Source organism: Colias philodice, chromosome 24 (genome assembly GCF_061535455.1).
Source record: "Colias philodice isolate Cphi_HAF_F1 chromosome 24, ilColPhil1 Martin Lab GWU primary, whole genome shotgun sequence".
NCBI lineage: Eukaryota > Metazoa > Arthropoda > Insecta > Lepidoptera > Pieridae > Colias > Colias philodice.
The window spans coordinates 7470909-7495314 of record NC_143109.1 but is presented as its reverse complement, the minus strand read 5'-3'; the positions used below and the strand labels follow the sequence as shown (position 1 = coordinate 7495314).

The window sequence follows — 24406 nt, the reverse complement described above, 5'->3', positions numbered from 1 at the left end:
TTTTATTTTAGTTTTATTTTACTTTTTTTTTCAAAAAATTAAAAAAAAAGAACTTAAACGGAGCCCTGGATGGAAATTGTAAAATAGTTATAAGTGCACAACCCATGAATGTGCTTCTTACGGTGTAGGAAGACCCTGCGTTATTTTTTATTTTATCTGTTTTTTATTTAATCTGTCCTAAGATCTTGACGCTTCGAGGAGCACTGCTTCTGTCAGTCCCTCCGAGTCTATCTTCTACACTATGTGCAGAAACTGTCATCGCCACTGTCTCCGACGCTGCTCTAACATCCAAACGGTCCCCACACGGGGCACCGTCGGCTCGGGAACCGCGAGTCGATTGGATCGCAAATGTAAATAGCTATCGGCATCGTGTACATAGCTTGGTTTAGAGGAGCGTCGGAGGCACGTACTGTCTGCACGGCTCGGCCACCAGGCCTCCTTCGAGACGTGATCTTTCATATTCTTGTTTTTATTTTCTTTTCCATGAATCCCCATTGCACACGGAAGGTCATAGGTGGCGAGTTACAAGAGCGCTTGATTCCTGTGCCCTACAGCAAGACATCTACCGATCAAGCTGTAAGATTTGATAAACGCCTGCTCTTTCACTCACCTCGTTTGTTTTGTCTGTTTAATTTTCCCTTTAATGTTCTGTTCGACTTACTGTACTCTAAACTTACAGATGTTTCCGTTGTTACTGTTTATCCTTTCTTGTCTTTGCGCTGACCCTTTAACTTCACCGTGTCGTGTACCGATCCTTCTCCGAGCTACCTTCTCGTTGTTTGAAATTAATCGGTCAGTGTCGCTTGCATGCTACATCGAGCACGAGTACCGTACCGCATGGTGTTCATTCGAAAAGCTTTACGTCAATGTTATTCACTGTTGTTTAGTTTGGATCCCATGCAACGTGCAATACGTTTGTGCCTATTTAAATGGAATATAAAAGAATACTTTTTAAAATTTTGAATATTTAATAATATTTTAAATGTTTATCATTAAATAATTTAAAATCTGAGGATTAGATTCATTCATCTTTTTAGAATATAGTTATTAATGTTATCATTAGAGGTAGGGTCGTTAATGCTAGAATTAGGCACGATCCTACTCCGCAAGTTAGTCATCTAGATAATATACATTCCAGCTAAATTTATCAGTTAGCATCATCACTAGTCATAGTTGTATATATTTTGTTGCGACACATCTTGCACTCGAGAACCGGGGGATCGCCATGAACCATCAAACAGATAGCTTTTAGTTTAGGACTCGCTTAAAATCGGTCGTTAGGTTGAGCTTGCTTTGTCGGGAGGGAGACACGTTGCTTCGTACTGTGCTAGCGGGAGGGCTCGCTGTAGAGGGCGCGCCGCATGCGCACAGTGCGCGGTAGTTGCACTGCATGCGCGGGCTCGCACAGCGCAGGTGAGCGCCCGCACGGAGCGGCGTGAGCGCCCCTCCTGCGATGTTCGTGGACCGATGTGACTCCAGTTTTCAATTTTACGCTTCCGCCTCTTTTTAATGGCTCAATGTGCTTATATTTGTTTTATTAATGAATTCTATATTAATGCTCCTCTCGATTCACTGCGTCAAATTAAAGTGTAGAGCCACGAAACGTCGTCGATTTCTTAAAGACGATCGGCGGTGGATCGAAAGGGGCCCGATGTACGGACACACGCAATCTCTGGCTCTCGCCGACTACGAACGATCGACGCATATTAGTCCTCTATTACTAATCCCTAGCACAGACTGTCGGCACACTGACTGTAAATTTCCACTTTCTCCGCTGCGAACGCAACTAAAATATTAAATTAAACCTCTATCAAATGAAACATTCCATCGCTTCACCGGGTTCACGGCCACGTGGCGTGGGTTTAGTTGCGTCCGCGAGGCGAGCGTAGGGCAGAGTAGTCGGCGAGCAGAGAGCGCGTGTTCGGAGCGGGTGAGAGCGGGTTTGTGCGCGCAGATCCGCGTGGTGAACGCGTTCCGGCAGGGGCTGGACTCGCGCGGGTCGCTGGCGGACGCGGCGCTGGCCGAGGCGCTGCGCAAGCAGACGGCGCTCAGCAAGCGCTACTCGCACTCGTCCAGCGTGGAGTACGAGCCGCCGCGCGACGCGCTCGCGCCGCACGACCTGGACGTGGAGCGGCTGTCCAGCCACAGCCACACCGAGACCGCCGTCTAGCCGCCCGCCCCGCGCCGCCCGCCGAGCCCCCGCGCCCCCGCGCCCCGCGCGCCGCGCCCCCGGCGCCCCCTCGTTGTTGACTAGTGTGTTTAATTCGATTGTTTTGAAATATTTTATTATTATACGCGCGCCGCGACGCGCGCGTCTGTTGAACGAATAAAAAATATTGTAATAATTAATTTTAGATTTAAGCGCGAGGCCGAGCGAATGGGCGTGTGTTTTTTGAAAAAATAAAATAAAAATGTTTTCGCGTAGCGTCGTGTCGTCTCGCACGGAATGAAATGTTTTATATCGCTTTCGTCGCAGACGCGCCGCGGGGCGGCGGGGCGACGGGCGCGGGGCGCGGGGAGCGGGCGGCTCGTCCTTTTGTATAAAGTCGTTTCATTTGTAGCCGCATCGTCGTTTATATACGCATGCCGAGTGATATAGCGCCGCCGCGCCCCCACCGGCGCCCCCGCGCCCCGCGCCCTAGCCCTGCGCCCCCGCCCCGCGCCCTAGCCCTGCGCCCCCGCCCCGCGCCCGCACGCGCCGAGCGCTCGCTGTACGGGGGACTCGCCTCGAGTTATGACTTCGTATTCGTATTGTAAACTTTACAAATATGTATAACACTAATTACTCTCTAGGAAAATCTAAAAAGATTCGCAAAGCGTAATCCCTTGTGCGTGCAAAGTGTGGACTTCTGTTTCGCGTTTCGCGCGCATCGTCCCTTCCCGAGGTCGGCTCGAACGGACGGAACGGTTAGTTCTTAGCGTCGAATAGATTATTGTTATGATACAATTTGAATAGTGTATATATAAAAAGGGATAAATGGTAATGGAAAGTTAGTGCGTAATTTAGTATCTTAATGATTATACTAGCGTATGTAAAAATTAAATTGTACCTTTTTACATCGATTGGAATTGTTAACTGTATGCAATATTATATTATTACGCTAATCGCAATAAACGCAGTCGATCGCGAGACTTTTCGGACCGAGGGCATTGAACTCGTGCGCCCGACGGTTCGACGGGGTCTCATGTCCTACGCGAAAGGAACTATGTATTTGAATATCTTCCACCTGTCGGTTCATATGTTATAAATTATTGTTAAGTCGGTTTCCAAAACTCGGCACACACTACGACGGCTCTGCAATACACTACTTAACTGACGGCCGTAGTGTGTGTGATCTTTTATTGACTAATAGGTCCGAATAGGATCGCGTTTTTTACTCACTAAGAAGGTAAATCGAATACACTCCTTATAAAATACGTCCCTCGTATAGCCAGTCGCACGGTACGATTAACACTAAATTATTGAAGTATTAGTTAAGGTGTTTGTTATAAATTTCAATAACTTTTCTTTTTTGTTTTGACGACCTTTTCCCCTAAATCTAAGTATACATTTAAGTCATATCTCGAACGTAGACGCATCCCGGGTGCGCGCCCAGGCGCCCACGCCCCTGCGCGCGCACCGACGTAGTCCACTTTAAACATCTTCAAAATGTTTAAATAGATAAAATTGTATAGCTGAAGGTATTTATTTGTAATGCTAGTCTCTTATGAAAACATACTAACTATTCAATTATTATAACGTACTTATTGATTATTGATAAATACTTCAAGTTTATTAAACAAAGTATAGTCTACGATGTAACGAATTGATTTTGGAATTTTTTCTCTATGAGCAATAGCTAGCCGCGCGGCCCGCGTGTCCCAGCCGTGGGGCCCCGGGCCCCACACGCGAGGGCGCGGGGCCCCGGGGCCAGGGCCGCGCCCGCGCTGATAGGCGTCGTAGGATCGCAGTGGCATTTTCAACTTATAAAGTAAGGAGAGTTAGTGAGAGTCGAACAGCTCGCTGCCCACTTGTTTTAGTAATAAATAATATAAATAAAGTGAAACGATGTAGCGAATCGGCAAGTTCAATTTTGTATAGAACGTTTCATAGTAGCGGTATTGAGAGTTGTTACGTTTTACCGGTGAGGCTGGAGCGCGTCGCCGGCGCGGCCGGGCCCGCTCGAGACACGCGACCATTTAACTATTGACGATCTTGTAAGTAATCGAGTATTAGCTTCGGTAAAAGCCTTTTTAAGAGAAGTTAGTTAAAATGAATCTATTGAAAGTTCATATGTTTAAATGGTAATATTAGTACGGTTACAGCGCATATAGGCCATGGTATCGTTTCGTGTATTATATTGCTGTTTCGTTGATATTCGTTACGTACCACGTGGTTTCCGATGAAAGACATATGTTAGGGAGTACTGTAAGTAGGCGGTCGCCGCCACCTACCTAACAACCAATTGTTTTGACATGACAATCTGCCACTAATCATTTTAGATAATAAGTACCATTGTTGTATTTTTCGTCTCACAATAAATGAAAATCTATTTTATTGTTTTTAATGTTGTAGTTTCATTTTTACCTTTTAATAATGAGGAACTGAGTGAGCGTAAGTATGTCATTATGAATAACTGGAATTGATGCACTTCTTAAGAAAATATAAGATGAATTAAGCATAATATGTATATTCTATGACTCACAAAGTAGACGCTACACAAAAGCATACTATTGAACTTAAAATTTAAATATATAAAGAAATATCTATTATTCCCAAAACCACTGAAACGATTTTCTAATATAGAAAATTGTTACTGCATATTAACTATCTCTATTTACTACCTATACTCAATTAGTTATAGTTGTTAAATATGCCAACTGCGGGGCCTTAGGACTTGCTACTCCGGCCCTGTATATTTTATTTTATTTGTATGTATTCTAATGCTAATGAAATATGGCTAAAATATCTAAGTATAGAAAAAAATGTCTCCCTTGTAAAGGTTGAGAATCTCAAACTGGTTTTTACTTCTAGTTAAAATTAAACGGCAATGTTGTGCCGATTTGTTGAGAATATTACTCATTGTATACGTAGAACATTATTATTAGTCTGTGCTCATAGCTATATTTGTAGGTGAGGGTTTCCAATACAATTATTAGATTACCTACATAAGTCAGAATTCTTAAAGAAACTCAGAAAATCAATTGTCTTCTATGCTTAACTGGACCGATTTAGACGCCCACAGAAATGTTAAGAATAGGTGAAATAACTAGAAATAATAGGTAGTTATTAGCACCTGTAGAAGTACTGTAGTGGGTGCCATAAAATATAATTTAAAATTACTAACGCCATCTAGTTTAATATTACATAAGTAGGAGCGCAACGCCAACAAACTGTTTACAGTTTGGCGAAAATTTGTAAAGGTTATATAGTGTTACTAAATGGTAAATTAATAAAATAAAAAAAAAAAAGTAATTACTAATGAGTAATTGACCACTGATTTAGTTATTCTAAAAACACATATTTCGCCTCCGTGTTAATAGCACTATAATAACTTCTCTTGACCACGGTGAAATATCTCATTCCCGTGAATTTCCTTTGCCTACACGAGCGAATCCGCATTTAAAGCTAGTATAATAAAATATATTTATGTTCCTTCATCGTCGTTGATACAACGCCATCTAGTATCTAACAAACAGAAGAAATAACGCAATACAAAAGTTATGCTCGCTGACAAAAGTCAACTACGACTTAACGCGCAACAGTATTATTAAGAAAAGTATCACAATCACTGCATGTAGGTGTATCACAGTCTATAGGCGACAGAAAGATATGCACAATGTACCAATGCGCAAAGCGCCACTATTGTATGGATGATTGGATGAATATGTCGCCGTAGGATCGGAAAAACCTTCATGTTCATTCTCTAGCGACATTGTAAACCAGAGTAATTTCAGCGGTAATTATCGGAGTCTGGAGGTATCAGGATTCAGGTAGTAACTACCTACATACCCGCCAGTCGTCACGCTTCGCTTGGCTCGTCATGGCGGTGCCCCCGCCAATCTTGCCCCCAGATCCACACCTAGCAATTTTTGTGTGTCCCAGTGTTTTAAATGTATTATTAAAAATAAAGAATTACAAACGTACATAATTTGTTTTATTTATGTTGTCCCCACAAACTTTTTTTCAATAAACTGAACATGATCAAATAGACTTCCCAATAGAATCCAGGAATCCAGATCATATTATTTAAATAAATGTTTTATTCGTATAGTGTCTGAGAAACATATATTTTTATGAATTATAGTTTTTTTAAGCATCTTAACTACTCCATGAATAAATATTTGAATGAAAGTAATGTTATCATAAAGAGCACTTTATAGAACAGTTATTAAAATTTTGGTTTGTTTTAACTCCTTTCTCAATCTCCTAAACGGCTGGACCGATTTTGATGAGTGAACTCCACTTCAAAGGTTACACCTAATCATAAGGGTATCGGAAATAATATTAAAAATTCTAATTGTAGAAACTAGCCTGTGTTAGTTTCAACTGTGTGACAGACTTTAGAATCCGTAAGAAATAATTTTACCTAATCGTACTTAAGCATTCCTAAAAAAAATATTTGCTTTTTTCTCTTTAAAACGACTCGACCGTTTTCGATGAGATTTTTGCACACATAAATAATTATTAACAATAGTCTATATATTTTCGCAAAATTCATTCCAGTTAAAAATAGCGGGCACTGAATAATAATTATTGTACTAACTAGTTACGCTACTGAACCGATTTTTACAATGACTAAGTAACTAGATAAAATGTATCCAATTTACATTATTTACATGCAAAATTGTTATTTAGGAACATTTACAGCTATTATTGATAAAAGTAGCATCAATGGATTAAGAAAACAGAAACGACTAGGTAGATACGCATCTTAATGAATAGGTACAAATATGAGTATTAAACTAAAACCTAAAAGAACAATAGTAGTAATTACAGAAACTCAAATATTTTTATAGAAAGTGGGTTCGAACTTCGAATTCACCACCAAATAACGAGCAACCGGATCGACACTATCATTTTGTATCTAAGTATATTATTCAGTAAATAGATTTTTTTAAATAGACGTAACGTTAGGCTGCTGTTTTACTCATTTTCCCCCATGGTGATATAACGTCATTTATATACAAAAAAAAAAAAATAGTTGTTTAATATTACTCCTGAATCTATAATTAAATAGGATTTTCAACAATTTAACAGCAACACAGATTCATTATTCATTTAAAGTTAGATATAGGTAGTTTCTGTAATCATTTCATTCTAGTTACTACGACTCGTATATTAACGGTTTCTTAATTATTAGACGGTCTCAAACCATGCTTAAATATTTTTATGTTTTTAATAAACTTAGGTAACTAGATAAACAAATTCTCAGTCAGAAACCGGCCTGTAGGTTGGTAATCAATCTTTATTTATCGTACGATTTAAGTCCTTTATCAATAACAAATTATACCTGCGTATCTTTACCAATAATCAAATTGGAGTGTTACATTTTTGTCGGTCTGTCTGTTTATTCCGGCTAAACTCTGGAACGGCTGGACCGATTTTGACAGGATTTTCAGTGACAGATAGGTGATATTACAAGGAGTAACTTCGGAGTAATTATTTTTTTATACTGATATTCCCACAGGAACAGGATAATTAATAGGAAAAACTGATGGGGGAAACCGCGGGTCGCAGCTAGTATGTAAATAAATAAGAGTAGGCCTTCTATAATAATACAGAGCTTTTTCTACTATTAATATTGAACACTAACTTGCTTTCGATATGAATTTTTAAAAGTTCAAGTTAGAGTAGAACACAGAACGACAACATTCGATCACTGATTTCTCACAGAATTCTTCTGCATTTACGAACCGACTGAATTAATTTTTATGAATTACACGTCTGCTAAGTCTAGTTGTTTTTAACATTGCATTATATCTATTATCGAATTGCCGGGTGCCCGGGTCTACACATGAGTGAACAGCGCTGCGCTCGCAAGTCGCAACACCGCGCTGTTTACGGCTCTGTGCGATTTCCATATCCACACTTATCAAATAAAAATATTTAATTTTTAATCTACATTGGATCTTGGTTTTTTATTATGTCAACTTAAATACGCTTAGTTATTGTATGAAGTAATACAGTATTTTATTGATTGTATCTCACTCAATGATATATTATGGGAGTAACACAAATGTTCATTGTTCACCTTATTTATTTGACTATTTTCGTTAGGAGCATGAAGTTATGAATTATTAATTTTTATTAGTTCAGATTTGAGTCAACGATAGAAATTAATGCACTGTGCCCAATTTTACAGAAGTTTGATGTCTTTGGGCTTATTATATGCCACTGTACAGTGTACATATTTAGTTTACTTTTTACGTTATAAGGAGATTAAAGTGCGTTAATACTCACATTCAACTATTATGCATTTGATATTTTTTTTATAGCATTCAATAATGCTTTATTAATATAAATCTTTAAAAAATAGAGTATAAATCGACCTCGATGCGGGATTCGAATGCGACTATTCTTTAATAATTTACATGTATACAATAATAATGAAACCAACAGTGAATAAAATTGTTGAAAAATACCATCACACTTTTTACTATCGCGAGTACAAAGGAATAAGGTGAATAAAAATAAAACAACATAATACTTATAATTACGTTTATTTACAATAGACTCTCATTACAACCGTGTTACTACCAACGCAAGTATACAAATCATATATTTTAAGGCTTTTTCATCTTAATTATACATTTTAGAACACTTATTCACAAGTATTTCAAAGGAAAGAAACAGTTTTTGGGACATATTTTTCTTATATTTAATTGAACAAATCACGTGCGTGTCTGTTTGTCTGTTTGTCAGTGCAGTGCGATGAGTCCCGGCGGCGGCTCGGGCGGCATGAACCCGGCCAGCGGGAGGGATAGCGCGGGCTCTGCAAACAGATATATTCATTTATTAATGATTATTGATTTATTAATAAAAGTTTTTAAGTTCAAATTCAATCAATTTTAGTATGTTTTGCGTGTTCCTGTGTGTTAGTGCGTGCTCTTACGTATTGGTGCGTGTTCCTGTGTGTAAGTGCGTGTTTCTGCGTGTTCAGCATGCATGTGGGTGTTTTTGCGTGTTTATGCGTATAAGTGTGTTTTCTGCTGCTACTGTCCCTGTTTCTTTGTGTGTATGCGTGTTCCTGTTTATCTGTATTTATGTATGTGTATGTGTATCCCCTCACCGGTTGGTCTGGGGGGCGAGCCGGGGGGCGGCGGGGGCGGGGGCAGCGCGTCCCACAGCGACACGTGGTCGGGGTGCGACGCGGGACACGGCCACGCGCAGCCGAACCGACGGGGGCGGCGACGCTGGGGGAAGAGTCACATCAAAATTGGTACAGCAAATGTGAAATTGTTTCGAGATAGTGGTAACAGTGGCTCTGACTGATATTACAAAATAAAACTAAAAATTTTAATTGACGTGTCTACATTTTTGTCAAATGGTTCAGTTGAATTTATATTTTTGGTTTTATGGCATTCAAATGCTTTATAAATATAAATTTATAAAGAATAGAAAAAATTCGATCACGAGGCAGGACCCGTGCATTTTTTCTATTCTTTATAAATTTATATAAATGGTTCAGTTGTCAAAGGTAAAAGGAGAGTGTAAATATCTATGAATTAACCCTGATCAAATTGATTTCAATAAATACGTAATTCAAAGTTTAAACAGCAAAATACACATAAAATAAAGTACCTTTGGTGGTGGTTCTGTATCAGAGTCCTGTCCGGGCGCGTATCCGTCCGCAAAACGCACCCGCTTGGCCACGCCCACACTCCTACTGTAAAGTTATACATAATCCATACTTAAAATTATAAATGCGAAAGTAACTCTGCCTGTCTGTCTTTTTCTCAATCACGCCTTAACTACTGAACCAATTTGCATGAAATTTGGTATAGTGATATTTTGATACCCGAGAAAGGACAAAGGCTACTTTTTACCCCGGGACAGAGGATAGGTTTTATCCCGGAAATCCCACGGGAACGGGAACTATGCGGGTTTTTCTTTGACTGCGCGGGCGAAGCCGCGGGCGGAAAGCTAGTATATTATAAAGTAAAAAACATTAATTGGCAAATGCTACAAGAAGTAAATTGGAAAAATGCCTAAAAAAGTCATTAATAGCTCAAAATAATACAGAATTAGTATTTTTCGTATAAACTTACTTCAAGATCCCTTTTTCCTCCTCCTTATCCGCTTCAGCAGTGTCCAATTCTTTCGCCACGTCTCCTAAAACTGGAAATAAATTAGATCCATAAGAATAATTTATACGGCTTAGAGAACCAATGTTTTATATTATCCGGCTCGAAAGACCAATATTAGAAAAAGTGTTTATTCAGTATTCGTTTTTTCTTTATTAATGCTACGATCTAAGGATACGGGTCACTATATTTAGTATCCAAATTTATTGATTTTTAACATATTAAATGTCAAAACTATATTATCTAATCTGTGGATTATGGATAATGTTGTTGGTTGAGCAGGTACAGTACAGGTACAGGTAAAGAAAATAGAAAACCTCAAAATAAGTATAATATAGACCTGTATCCCTCAAAGCCTGGTTTATCCTGTCATCCAGTGTACTCCTCTGTCCCTCCTTCCTCTCCTCCCGCTCCTCCGGCTCGGTCTCCTGCGGGGTCACTTCGCTGAAGGTCGCCGGTTCGGTTCCCGTCGAGAAACAGTCCCCATACTGCAGTCTGTCCGACGCGCCGTACGTGTCCATGTACGCTTCGTCGTAACTGTAAGTTATTGTAAGTGAAGTCAATCTTTGAGTGGAAACGGATTACGTGTGAATGAATAATATGAACGAAGGAAATTAAGTGCGTGTTCCAGCGTATAAGTACGTGTTACTGCGTATAAGTGAGTGTTCCTGCGTATAAGTGAGTGTTCCTGCGTATAAGTGCGTGTTCCTGCGTATAAGTGCGTGTTCCTGAGTATAAGTGCGTGTTACTGCGTATAAGTGTGATTTCCTGCGTATAAGTGATATTTCTGCGTATAAGTGAGTGTTCTTGCGTATACGTGAGCGTTATAGACTATTTTTTTACAAAGAAAATGCAAGTAGTGTCCAGTCATTTACCTAATAGGCGTGTTATCAGTGCGGTTGGCGAGGCTCTGTATGCGGTACACCGGCTCGCCGCCCGTCAGCACTATGTTCACTTCGCCTGGCTTCAGACCTATACACATTCACACAAAATGAATTAAATATGGAAATAGTTTTGTCAAAGATTAGGTAGATTTTATTTAATTTATGTGGCACCAGAACAAAACTACAGTAAATAATAAACAGGTAAATTAAAAATTTAACATTATAATGGCCACGTCAGCAAAAGTTACAGAGAATGTTTCTGTAAAATAAATTTTCAGTGTTATCACCGTTAAAGTAAAGTAATAATTAACGCAGATAGTTTAAAAACAGGTTAGGTAGGAGCGTAGCGAAGACTATATAAGATTTAATTCGACGACGCGGATGGCGCAGTGGTATAGTAACTGCCAACTGAGCCGACGGTCCCGGGTTCGATCCCCGGTCAGGGCAAATATTTGTGTGATGAACTCAATTATTTGTTCTTGGATCTGGGTCTTATTATCTATATATATACATATTTATTAAATATTATATTTATCGTCGCCTAGTCCCCACAACACAAGCCTTAATTGAGCTTACTGTGGGACTAGGTACACTCGATTTGTGTAATAATGTCCTATAATATTTATTTATTTAACTACGAGCAAGGGAAACGGGACTTTGTGATTCTGTATGTACAGACAGACACACACACATACCCCATCTGGAGGGGCGGCTGGGCAGTGCGGGCGCGGGCTCGGCGCCGGCGCGCCAGTCGCACTTGATCTCACCGCACCGACCTCGCACCACCGTCTCTATACGCGACACACCGCCCTCCACCGGCGATAGCGGCTACACACAGACACACATTTATTAAAAAAGACGTGTGGCACTCAGGGACTGCCGCGGTAAAGCTATTGCATGCTATGCCTTCAAGCCACACCTCCGAGCCCGTCCCCGTGGGGAGCGTGAGGTTTTGTCGTTACGGAATTTCTCGATTCGGTCCCCGCGCTCAAGGCCCGCGATAGAAGCTATGTAATAGCTTAATAAACACACAAACAAATAATTAAACCAAAAAAATCCACTTTAGCCATGTTAAATAGGCTAGACAACCTTTGGATTATTAGAAATTAATAATAAAAATAGCGTGTGTGCCGTGCACACGTGTTAGAAGTGAAACTTCTGGCAAGATTCAATAAAAAAACATTACGTAATGACGTGAAAGTATTGCCATGACGCGACCTTGAAATTTTACTCTCAACGCGCCTAAAGGAGTATCACTTTAAAAATAGAAATTATCATCAATTAAAGACACGAATTAAATCACTGAGAAAAAACACATCAACAATTACTAATCTATGAGACGAGTGGAAAGTGTGTAATTATCTCACCCGCAATGCCACGTGGTGCTGATGCGCAAGCGCAAGCTGTTCGTACATCTCGTAGTTGTTTTCCCCGGGGGGACTCTCCTCCTTGTCACCCGCATACCTACCCACCTCCTGTAAAATACATTAAAACAACTATTGTTAATCATAAAATCAGACTATTTGATATCCTAAAAGAGAATAGATGAATCAAAAGAAACGCGTTATATTAAACACATTTTAATACATAGAAAAATCAAAAGATAAATCCATTAAAATACGGCTCGAAGGACCATTGTTCATCCGAACGCAATGGTCCTTCGAGCCGGATCAAATATATTATTGCCAATATTCTGTAATATTTAATATTTCTATAATATTTAAGATCATGTACGATGAGGCAAGAACACAAAAACTAATTACTTCTGCATTTATAAGTTATTTTTGATAAGCACAACTTGCTTGCACAAAAAAGAATAGAGTAGACATTACTATTTATTTTCTGAATTTGTTTTTTGAAACTACTAAATGAAATCTACGATAAACCATACCTTAACACTACATATAGATTCTTGAGAAGAACATTGTGAAGTTTCATCCACGGGCGTCTTCACAGGCTCCTCTGGTGTCAGATCAGCTTCTATTGATTTGTTTGGACTTTTGTCTGTTTCTTTTTCTTGCGGTTCCTATGAGAATTGCTCATTTTATTGTGACCATCGTTAGTATTTGTGAACAACACTTTTTCTGAGGGTAGTACGATTTAGACAGGCAAAATGACTTGATATGGATAAAATTATACAGTGTATTTAAGTTCTAGCATTTAGTTATTCTCCTGAACTTATCTGATATAACAAAAGCCTAATTGATTTTTTGCTTGATCAAATTTAAAGCTATATTTTGAATCAAATAAAATGTTCAATTGGATAAACATGCTGTAAAAAAGCCATTGTCTTGAAATTATAATAATTTAAAATACATCTAGATAACCTGTGAAGTATCCATTTCATAATCCATGGACATTTCTCCTTCTGAACCTTCGTCGTATTCCTTGCAGCATTAAAGTGAACAATAGTTGAGTTAAAATATAAACAAAAAAAATACACCAGATTTTACAAAACTTTCAAACACACATAAGATTAAGTTCCTAGCTGAGCCCCGCGATTTCTTTACTCCTATTGTTCTAAGCGTGATAATATAGAGTCCCTTCTTCGATAAATGAAACTATCTAACAGCGAAATAATTTTTCCAATCGGACCCGCGGTTTCTGAGATTAGCGCGTTATTATAGCTCTTCAGATTTATAATATCTCTATCCATAGATATAAGTATATTTTAGTTTCAGCCCATGTATAGGAACTAGTGTGAAAATATAAAATACAACTTACCTTTATATCTTTTGGCTTTTCTACGCTGCTATTTTGCGAGTCTTCCTCCATTAAATTCAGCTCACTTTCCGCTTCATTGCTTGTCTCTTTCTCTTTCTCTTCTTCTACCACAACTTCCTTCTCTCTTTCTACCTCACTCTGTACATTTATCTCACTCTCTTTTTCCTTGACTTCTTCAATCTCTTCTACGCTCTTTACTTCGTCTTGCGCTTTCTTATCTTCTACTTCTTTCTTAATTATCATATTGTTCCCAACAAAGTCATTCTGTAATTCCTTAACGTTAATAATTTCGCGTGGTTTTTGTCTTCTCGGCGAGAACTCCATCAATTTTTGTCCCTCATCATCTGTTGTTTTTTCCGTCTTTATGTTATTTAATATATTGACGTCGAACAATTCTTCTTTCGATTCGGATTTTTTCGTCTTCTTTTTACTCTTGTCGTGACTCTTCTTTTTGGATTTCTTTCTCCTGTCACTGTCACTGCTTTCGGAAGATGATTCACTGGACGAAGATTCGGAGCTGCTCGATTTAACCTTTGCCTTCTTCTTCCTTTTGTCTTTCTTTTTCGCCTTTTCTTGCTTCTTTTTCTTAACTTTTCTTTCCTTTTTATCTAGAAATTACAGATTTATATGATTAGAAGATTACTTAACGCGATAAAAATTATATAATTTAAGTGGAAGTATAATTTATAAGTATGTTTGTAAAATGATTTTTTTTAACTACACATAGTTATCCATGGATATATCAAAAGCAAAATATTAATTCTGAATTAAAACTAAATAATCCATACCACTTTCTGAGTCGTCATCAGAAACATCTCTCTCTTTCATCTTCTTAGTCTTCTTCTGTTTTTCCTTCAACTTTTTCAACAATTTCTTGCCCATTTTTCGACGCTTCGCCGATTTTGATTTAACCTTTTTCAATGCCTGTTAAAAATATCATATTATGTCATACACATAGAATATCAAAACTCGTTTATAGCAACAAAATAAATCTTACCTTCTTTTTCAGCGATTTCTTTTTCTTCTTCGAGTCCTCTTCGCTGTCAGAAGGAGACGACGATACTGACGTCGAGTGTTTTCTCTTTCTAGGCTTATCTTTCTTCATTTTCTTACTGAAACAATTTATACCATCACATTTACATTACTATTTTTTTCGTATTGTGTTTCCTGACAAAATTAAAGAGCAATTTTATCTATACTAATATTATAAAGCTGAAGTGTTTGTTTGTTTGTTTGAACGCACTAATCTCGGGAACTACTGGTCCGATTTGAAAAATTCTTTCGGTGTTAGATAACCCATTTATCGAGGAAGGCTATAATCAACCGCGGAGTACAGCTAGTTTGTAATAATAATGTAGTTACAATGAGGAAAGCAAGTATGTTTCAAGAATAATTTAAGCTGAAACTCAACTAACCTTTTATCTTCCTCCTCCACCTCCGATTCCTGACTCCAGCCCTCGCTGCTCAACTTTATCTTCTTTACTTTCTTCTCTTGTTCTTTCTTCTCCTCCGACCCTTCTTTTCTCTTCTTTCTATTCTCTTGCACGGGAGTTGTACTTCTGGAGACTTCTTTCTTTGAATCCATCTCTGGCCACACAGCTTCCATAAACCTAAATCGCACAAACGATGTTTATTTGTCTTATAATATTGTACATAAAAAACTAAAAAAAAATAATGGATCTCTGGGTACTTTTGGTACTTAGGAGCAGTGATGGCCGTTAAATAAGGTTACTAACTTCAGTAAACAGTAAAGAATCCACACAAGACGACATGAAATTTAATTATTTACCATTCATCTGCTCCACTGCAGCTATCAATGAAGAAAAACATGATTAAAATTGGCAAAACCAAGAATCAAAAAGTTCGATGTCACTTTACCAGCACATGTTCTGTTAGTGATAATAATGTCATGGTGATGATGATGATAGTGGTTGTATAGTATGAATGGTACTAATGAGGGTGATTATTTATTACGTTAATATCCTACTAATATTATAAATGCGAAAGTTTGTGAGGATGTGTATGTGTGTGTTTATTACTCCTTCACGCAAATACTACTGAAGCGATTACAATGAAATTTACCACACATATAAAGGGCAACTTGGATTAACACATAGGATAGGTTTTATCCCGGAAATCCCACGGGAACGGGAACTATGCGGGTTTTTCTTTGAAAACGCGGGCGAAGCCGCGGGCGGAAAGCTAGTTGGTTATAAGGAGGTCGTGAATGATTAAATGAAGTCGATGTCTCACCTCTGGTACTCCCTGTCGAGCGACAGCTCGGGCTGCTGGCTGTCCTCCCCCTCCCACTCGCTGGAGGGCTGGAGCCTGCGCCCCTCCACGAGACAGGCGCCGCTCGCCGGGTACCAGTTGCGGCACTTGGGGAACGGCTCGTCCGATATCCTGGACCATTTTGTTGGCAATTGTTTGACAAACTGATTAAAATCTATACTAATATTATAAAGCTGAAGAGTTTGTTTGTTTGTTTCTATTAATTTCTTTATCAAAACCAACTCCCGATTTGTGCATTGCCCAAACTAGTAAGTCACATAAACGAAATTTTAATTGTAATGTTTACGAATTAAACGATTTCATGAATGAGAATTGCTTAGAAGAAGCCTTTCCCCAGCTGTTGAAACTTGCACATTTGGTAGTTACGATTCCTGCTAGTAGGTAGGTAGTTCTTCCACGGAGCGTGGTTTCTCATCGTTAAATCGAATTCATAGGTACGTATTTAGGAAATACACAAGGCCAAGAACGCCTTTCTATCTGTACAATTTTATTAATAATATAATGCCATACAGTTTAATATAATTTATCGATTTTAATTATAAACGTTTGACTCAACTGTTTGCGGGCGCGCGTGAAAATTTACAAGATTTGATTCGGTATGTTCACGTTTTTTATAAGTTTTATAACGAACATAATTACACAGTATACCTACCTATCTAATTCAAGAAAAGGGTAGGTACCCAGCAAACACTTCGAAAAATTTGGGCTTGCCCAGTCCTTACACCCTAGGCACGCCACTGATGTAACTGTTTTTTAGTATAATGTTACCTGTTTTCATTTATGATATCAAACGTCTATTATAAGGATAACGTCAAAATTGACATGATACATTGACAAAAACAACATTCAACATATATTTTCGAAGTCCCCTAATATAATATGTAGTAAAAAAAAACGATTAAATTAATATTATAAATAATAAGCCAACCTTTTATTTAATTAAGTCCATACAGTAATATTTCTACAAGTAATTTGTTTTTATTCATGAAAAGATGAAAAGTAAAATACATGTAAACAATACATGAAAAACGATTCGACTGATGCGCGCGAAAAATTGACGTTGACGTATTTACTTTTTCACAAGTCTTATTTTTTTTTTAATCGTTCAGAAACATTCATGTTTTTAAATTATGCAGTGGTGTAAAACAAACAAAAAATATATTTGGATATACATATATAAAACTGATATAACTAAAATTTCAATTTTCAAATTAGCATTATGAATCAATGAATGAATATGTACTTTATTTGCGCCAGTAACAAAATAATAACAAAAAACACAAACAAAGACGAATGACGCATTTATCTAAAATTAAAAATAATATTTATGTTTACAGTTAGTTTATCTTTAACTGATTTGAATAATACACCCAAAAAGTATGTATTTCGACGAATTCTCAGTCATTACTCATTACTAATTCTTAAATTTACTTACATTTAAAATTTTGTTTAGTAAGTATAGCTTTCGCAAATAAATATTTTTTTCTTAAAACATACATCTATCTATACTAATATTATAAAGAGGAAAGGTTTGTAATTATGTAAGTATGTATGTATGTATGTATAGTTTTCACGCATAAACTACTGGACCGATTTCAAAAATTCTTTCACCATTAGAATGCTGCATCTTCACTGAGCAACATAGGCTATATTGCATTTCAAAAAAAAAAGACGGGTTGCACTCCGGGAGTGCCGGCAGAAGTGAAAACTTGATTATTAACGTTGAGTTCTCTCCATCCGTCTTACGCTTTTTCGATCAGGTCACGTGTCCTGACCCGAGTTTAAGATTTTATACCCATTACAGAAAAAGTGCTCAACGCCGCTAAAGAAGTTTTCACTTCAAAATTAGAGATCCTTACCAAAAATGCAATAATGTAACCCAAGGTGTTAAAAATTTCTTAATAAAACTTCTATCATCGCATGCGCTGCGGAATCTATTGAAGATAGAACAAAAAAATGTTCTACGGTATTATAGAATGGATCAATATCTACAAGAAAGTCCGCGATACCATATGTCCATTTTCAGTAGTTATGTTACTACAACAACTTTTTTACGTTTTCAAAGTAAATAGAAGTGCCGACAGTAATCAAACCATGTTATCCATACACATATATCAATCCTTATCCCATTAAATGATGTTTTACTATAGACTGTTTCAATACCAGCAAAATACTTTTTAAATTAAAAAAAATTGGATATTCCATTCAAAAGATATAACGAAGTTTTAAAAGTATCAATCTACAGAAAACAGTAGGTATATTGTTTAATACAATGAGCAGGCGTCGTGCGGGACGGGGTGAAGGTGAGGAGGGAAGGATTGACTTGCGTAAAGAATGTTTTACTCATGGACCTGGTATGTTGGCCTATCCCGAGTCGAAACTCCAGAACATCAAGTAATTTTGCTGCCACAAAACAAAACTACGACAAATGTTGTGTATAGGGAAGTACTGAGACACTGAAGTTCTACAAATAAAACTTTTTCAAATTATAGGTACAAGAATTTTTATCAAAAATATTGAATCTCTGTTTTTTTAACAATTACTGATCAAGTTCAAATCAACTGGACCGATTAAAAAAACCAAACTACTTGATGTCAATAATTTTTCAAAACCTGTAGAGTATTTTTAAATTTACTAATATAACATTCTACATAAATGGTGTTATGAATATAAATTAAAATCTGTATTGATTATTGATTAAATAACGCTGTGTATCTAATAATCTGAAAGGAATTCATCAAAAAATAAGAAATCTAGGTAAACTAAAATTTTCATGTGATTAAAAATTAAACCTATAGTCCGACCTATAGTAGACTTTTCACTGTCACGATATCGCTATCTATGCGGGTGAAACCGCAGGGCATTGCTAGTAATATATAAACTTGTACTCACTGATCACACCCATAGACCCGGTCGACGAGGCTCATCTTGCACATCTCGAGCTCTTCGTAGACCACACTCCGATCCTTCACGCAGGAACAACCTCGAGGGTTAGTAGTCCACCACAGTTTGGGGTCTGTACGCGTTTCTCTATAAAACACGTTCAAATAAATAATGCTTATAATATAATGAACTAAATATATAATATGATAACTAGAAAAAAAAACAGTAAAAGAGCTTTTTTTCTCCATGTCTTCGACTATTTAACACGCAATTTATTTACAGACTATAGAGTGCATTATCAAAATTTAAAATTAAGTAACTTAACAATCAATCTGAACAATGATTAATGATATTATAATACTTACTTGTAACACTTATTCCTATCATGTCTAAATAACAACGGCTGACATATTTTCAGCACAAAACTCCATGTATCCAGCGAATCCACCGTCGCCTTCGACATTTTGCTGGCATTGAGAGCATCATCTAATTCCTTCTCTATGGATAACCTAAATTCTGTTTCAGATTTATACCCACTTTCTGTTGTATCACTGGTCTTATATCCACTTTCGCTTGACCTATATCCATCAGAATAGTCGCTCTGTTTCCTATCTTTCTTGCTAACTAGTTCTGGCGTCACAGACTTCGATGTTTTCGGAGTATCGTCATCTTTAACTGGTGATATATCATACTCCACCAACCCTTTATCTTGACTGTCATCACTGAGTTCACCAACTTTTATCTCATTAATCACCGATTCCAAAAACGTATCATCGTTAATGCCGTCGAGAGACAAATCCCTGGAACTATCATCTAAATCCAAACACTTTTTAATTGGAGAATCGTACAGTGACAACTTCTTCGTCTTTACTTTTGCGAATTTTTCAATGTTTGAATCAGCATCGAATATGTCCAATACCTCCTCCTCATTATCATCTATTTCATATTTAAATGAATCCATAACTGGTTGAAGCTTTATAGATTGCTTATCGATTATAGAATTTTTGATTAATTCATTCTTCTTAGCCCGATTAGCTTTAACAATATCGGACGGTTCTCTATAATTCTTAGTTTCTGGTAAAGAAGAGCTTTGCGAATCCGATTTATCATCAAATTTAGGGCTTGAGGTACTTGTCTTATCGTCGTTATCGAGCGACCAACTGTCGCAGACTAAATAATCGCTTAAAATGACATCAGTTTCTTTTTCCGCAGTCTTTTCTGGCTCTTTAGACGTGGACGAGGTAGGTTTGTGTTCTGAGACTTTTTCTCTTTTTTCTTTGTCTTTCATTCTACTTTTTTCACGATCTTTGAATTTATCTTCTTTCCTATATTCAGAATATCGCTTAGAGCTGTACTTGTCAGATTTTCTTTTATCTGCATTCTTTCTATCGGATGCTTTCTTTTCCTTCTCTTTCTCTTCTTCTTTTTTCTTATTTAGGAAGGGATTATCGTAGCCCGGTAATAGTTTTTGATAATCAAATTTGAAAGGTCTACCCTCCATTTTTGCTTTTTTAGCTTCACGAATAAGTTCGTCGACTTTAGCTGGGTCTGCAATGGATATGTTGGATTGTGAGTTTACAATTTAAAAATGTTATTAAAACTGCATACTTAATTACTTAATATAAATTACAAACTAAATTACTTCCTACTCATGATCATACAGGGCACTTACCGGTTAAAAGTATTCACACCCAGTTCAAATCTACATAACTACTTCAAATACTAAGATACAATAAATATCTCATAAAAATACCATAACCCTTTAGAAATACTCTTTTATAATAAAAATACATCTCCTACTTCAATGATTTATCCATGACTCACTATTATGTCCATTTTTCTTCGTTTTGCGGACAGGACACGATTTTACACCAGCATACAATCGAAACCGACCTATTTATATATTTATACAGTTAAATAAAAAGCATATGCATTAAGAAGATAGACATTTATTCAATGCAAAAACATAGACAATTTACTTATAAGTTTCACATTTAAAAGTACCTACAGGTAAATTAGCTTGGAGAAATTTTTGCGTTTGTAGTAGTGTATGGCCAGCAAATAAAATAAAACAACATTTTATTTTTAGTTTTTATTTTAAGGGATTTTAAATTAAACTATAGTTATGTGTTTCTCCTCTGAAAAAGATGAGACTTTATTTTAATATTTGCACGTTTAACATACATATAACTTTTACATTAACAATGTTACTAAAATGAAAAATTTACTAACCTGAAAAAGAAACGACATTTAAAGTTTAATTCTTTAGTTTGAGAAGTCAAAGGCTTGCCTCGACCATGTTTCAACACTGGAGCCATATTGAATTAACAATATATAAAGTTACAACACTTACACACAAATTAAACACTAGTTATGGCCCTGCCTTCATACAAAACTGCTGAATACGCCGTTCGCACGGGAATAGAATGTGGATGCGATTTCCCTTAGTTAGCATCAAAGCTTACGTCTTTATAATTATTAAACTGTATAAATTCATTCTTTAACTCCGGTCTGCATCGTGCAAACATGGGTGATGCATGGGTGTAAAAGTCTCATTTTAGCTATTAAACGTAGTTTTTAAGTACATCTGAGTTTTCATTTGGGGCCTCCGGCTGCGGGACATGTAATTCACTTCAACAAATATTATAACAATAATAACAAATAATAACAACAATCAACAAATACAAAATTTATCAATTAAACTACGTACATAATAATTATAATTTTTGAATGAAATGTGCTTTATGTTCTAACGGTACCAAACGACTGCACGTGGCACCTGCGGACAGCGTAAACTGGTTTATTCTGGTTTTGTGCGTGTTTCCACTTTCCACTATCAAGTGACGATTTATTTATTTGTTTTGTTTCGTAATTAATATGGTCAAATATTAATTATGAAACAAATTATTATGGACACGATATTTTATTGTTTCACGGTAGTCGCCTTGTCGTTTGCTCAAGGACGTAAAATTGAATGATATATTTTTTTTATAAAGTCAAAACCATTTTCTTTCAAATAAAAACTTGTTTTTATTGAAAACAAAAGTGTTGCTAGGAATAAGTATAAAATTAAATAGTAATGTTAGGATATCGAAACATTTTTGTATAGGCCAGAACGATATAGTGGAAACGCGCTCTAAGATCTGAGTAATATACACACCACTACATATGCAAAAATTTCTCCAAGCTAATTTACCTGTAATAATGTTAATGGGTTATTATTTTTGTATTAATTCAAGAACTTTAAATAAATTGGCAAGCAATTAGCAAGCAATACTCTAATCAAAACTTAAAATTATTTACGAAATCATTCCATATATTTCACATACATCCCAAACATGCAAAATAAACTGAAAGTTGTTAAAAAAATGATGCAAGTACTCATGTGTGTATTATGAAAGGAGAATTAGTATAAAAACATGATTGGTGTATTTATAATATTTCGAGAACAAATCAAGTTTTTAAATTAATGAGGAAAATAATCATTGAACTTTTATTTTTTAGATTCAAAAACTTAAAAACAAATTGATAACTTCTTTCTTAAAAGTGAGTTAGAATGAAAATAACACCAAACTCACCAATAAAACTCTTAATAGGTGGCATAGCCTTGGTCGGCATGGCTTTCTCACTAGTGGACGTAGGACAGATCAGACCCAGCGGTATACCAAGTTCAACCAGCTCCATCTTCCTCTTCATATCTTCTATATCTGCGAGGGTTCGCCTTTGCAACTCGGTATATGAATCTGTAACAAAAAAGATTGGTGTTTATTGTTGAAATTAAAACTTATGATTCTAACACAATTTTAATAGTTTATTAACTTTTAGTATCTACTGTCTAGCTACTTAATTAAGAGTCTAGTCTGATTATAAACATTAAAAAAGTGGCATAACTCATTGCCACAGTAATGCAAACAATGAACACTTGGTTCTTGCCTCACAATCAAGATTTTCTATATTGATTTTTATCTAATAATTAATTTTAGTTACCTTGTAATGCTTTCCGTACAGTTCCTGGTTTTGGTGGTTTGGGCGGCTTTTGCTTAGCGTCCTGATCTTCAGGTTTGGGTGTGACCTTCACACTACTCAATTTTCCAATTAAAACCATTGTATCTGTAATTATTTTTATTTAAACAATTATGGAATGAAGCATATTAAATATTATTTTATTGCCTTACTTGATGGCACAACTTAAAAGATGAATATAGATTTTATTACTTACATTTGACTCTAAAACTAAAATTGTATAACTATCATTGCAACAAATTCCATGAGATCAGAATCAAAAGAAAATTTATAAGAAAAATATAATTGCACAAATAAAACTACACTTACTTCCAGATCCACTGGGCTTTGGAGCAATAACAGGAGAAAGTGGAGTCTTCTTTTGTATAGAAAAAGCCCGGAGTCGTTTCTTCGCATTTTCAACACCTTTGGCCGACGATGTTACAGTTATTTGTTTATTTGCTGCCGTGTTATCCATGTTTATTGGCTGAAAAGCAATTTTTATATCATTGATGTTATTAATTCATGTAGTTTCAAGGTGGTTTTTATTTGTGGGGTTAAAAATAATGTTTCGGAATTCTATCTTATATTAAAATTATGTTATAAAACTATTTTATTAACCCTAAAATGATAATAAAAACGTCTTACCGATTGAGATAGTTTCTTAAAACCTGGTTTCCCAGGGTCTTTACTCCCGCCGGAATCCATAATTTGTTTAAAACTTCAACGAAGTTTTGAATATTCCTAATTCATGATAATATTATACGTAATCTAAATTGAACTTTTAATTTATTATCATAGGTATAGTAATTTTAAGCAAAACATAATACAAACATTATGTACCTATTTACGCCGAGTAACAAGCGAGGAAATTTGACACATTAATTTTTATCCTGAATGACATTGGCATTTGGCAGTGACGCTGTTTGAAAGGTGTATTCTACTTGACGCTAACGCGAACGCTAACAGATTTTTGAAACTCCAATTTTTATTAAATGTACTTAAAATAAAAACCCATATTTAAAAAAAGAACTTTTCCTATTCATGTTATATTACTTCATTCCATAAAATAATCTTGACTGCAAATATTTTGGATATCGCTGTCTTCATTTTCAATCTAAGTTTTCAATATAACACGCGGTTGTTTTGAAATAAGTAAAAATAAAGGATTTATAAGGGGTAATCACAGGGGAAATATTAATTATTGAAGAACCAAATAATTACAATTTTAGTCTGTTTATAATTCATTATCGATATTATCTTTAAATCAGAAACTAATTAAATAACTAAATTATTAGATTAGGATTTAGGCTCTGATTCTCTTTATGGGCTAG

At 36.3% G+C, this 24406-nt stretch overlaps 2 protein-coding genes across 6 annotated transcripts in view; one reads left to right on the top strand and one right to left on the bottom strand.

The window, feature by feature from the left end:
• The window catches only part of PMCA (plasma membrane calcium-transporting ATPase 3), a 131040-nt gene extending 128836 nt beyond the window's left edge, over positions 1 to 2204 (top strand). For all 5 annotated transcript variants that reach the window (XM_089710333.1, XM_089710332.1, XM_089710335.1 and 2 more), the window contains 2 exons: positions 508 to 576; positions 1955 to 2204. In XM_089710333.1, coding sequence (XP_089566459.1) covers positions 508 to 576; positions 1955 to 2170 — 285 coding nt within the window. In that variant the 3' untranslated portion in view covers positions 2171 to 2204. The remainder of the gene's footprint in view (positions 1 to 507; positions 577 to 1954) is intronic.
• A 6483-nt stretch (positions 2205 to 8687) lies between these two features.
• On the bottom strand, positions 8688 to 23967 carry LOC149477801 (uncharacterized). Its single transcript, XM_089710330.1, has 20 exons — positions 23721 to 23967; positions 23403 to 23559; positions 23058 to 23180; positions 22649 to 22813; positions 19436 to 20618; positions 19080 to 19217; positions 16149 to 16298; positions 15311 to 15505; positions 14893 to 15007; positions 14684 to 14819; positions 13896 to 14503; positions 13063 to 13197; positions 12539 to 12646; positions 11867 to 11999; positions 11163 to 11259; positions 10628 to 10824; positions 10252 to 10321; positions 9785 to 9869; positions 9273 to 9396; positions 8688 to 8975 (listed from the first exon to the last, which is right to left on the bottom strand). The coding sequence occupies exons 1-20, from the start codon at positions 23778 to 23780 to the stop codon at positions 8902 to 8904; spliced, it is 4053 nt and encodes a 1350-aa protein (XP_089566456.1). The 5' UTR covers positions 23781 to 23967; the 3' UTR covers positions 8688 to 8901.
• Between the last annotated feature and the right edge of the window lie 439 nt (positions 23968 to 24406).

What these genes read in the sequence shown, in the direction of transcription:
- LOC149477801 (XM_089710330.1), bottom strand. Translation starts at nt 23,780, where the DNA reads ATGGATTCCGGCGGGAGTAAAGACCCTGGGAAACCAGGTTTTAAGAAA. An exon ending in TGTACGGAAAGCATTACAAG is followed by an intron (nt 22,814 to 23,057) that starts GTAACTAAAATT and finishes TTTTTGTTACAG; the next exon opens with ATTCATATACCGAGTTGCAA. An exon ending in AGCACCACGTGGCATTGCGG is followed by an intron (nt 12,000 to 12,538) that starts GTGAGATAATTA and finishes GTCTGTGTGTAG; the next exon opens with CCGCTATCGCCGGTGGAGGG.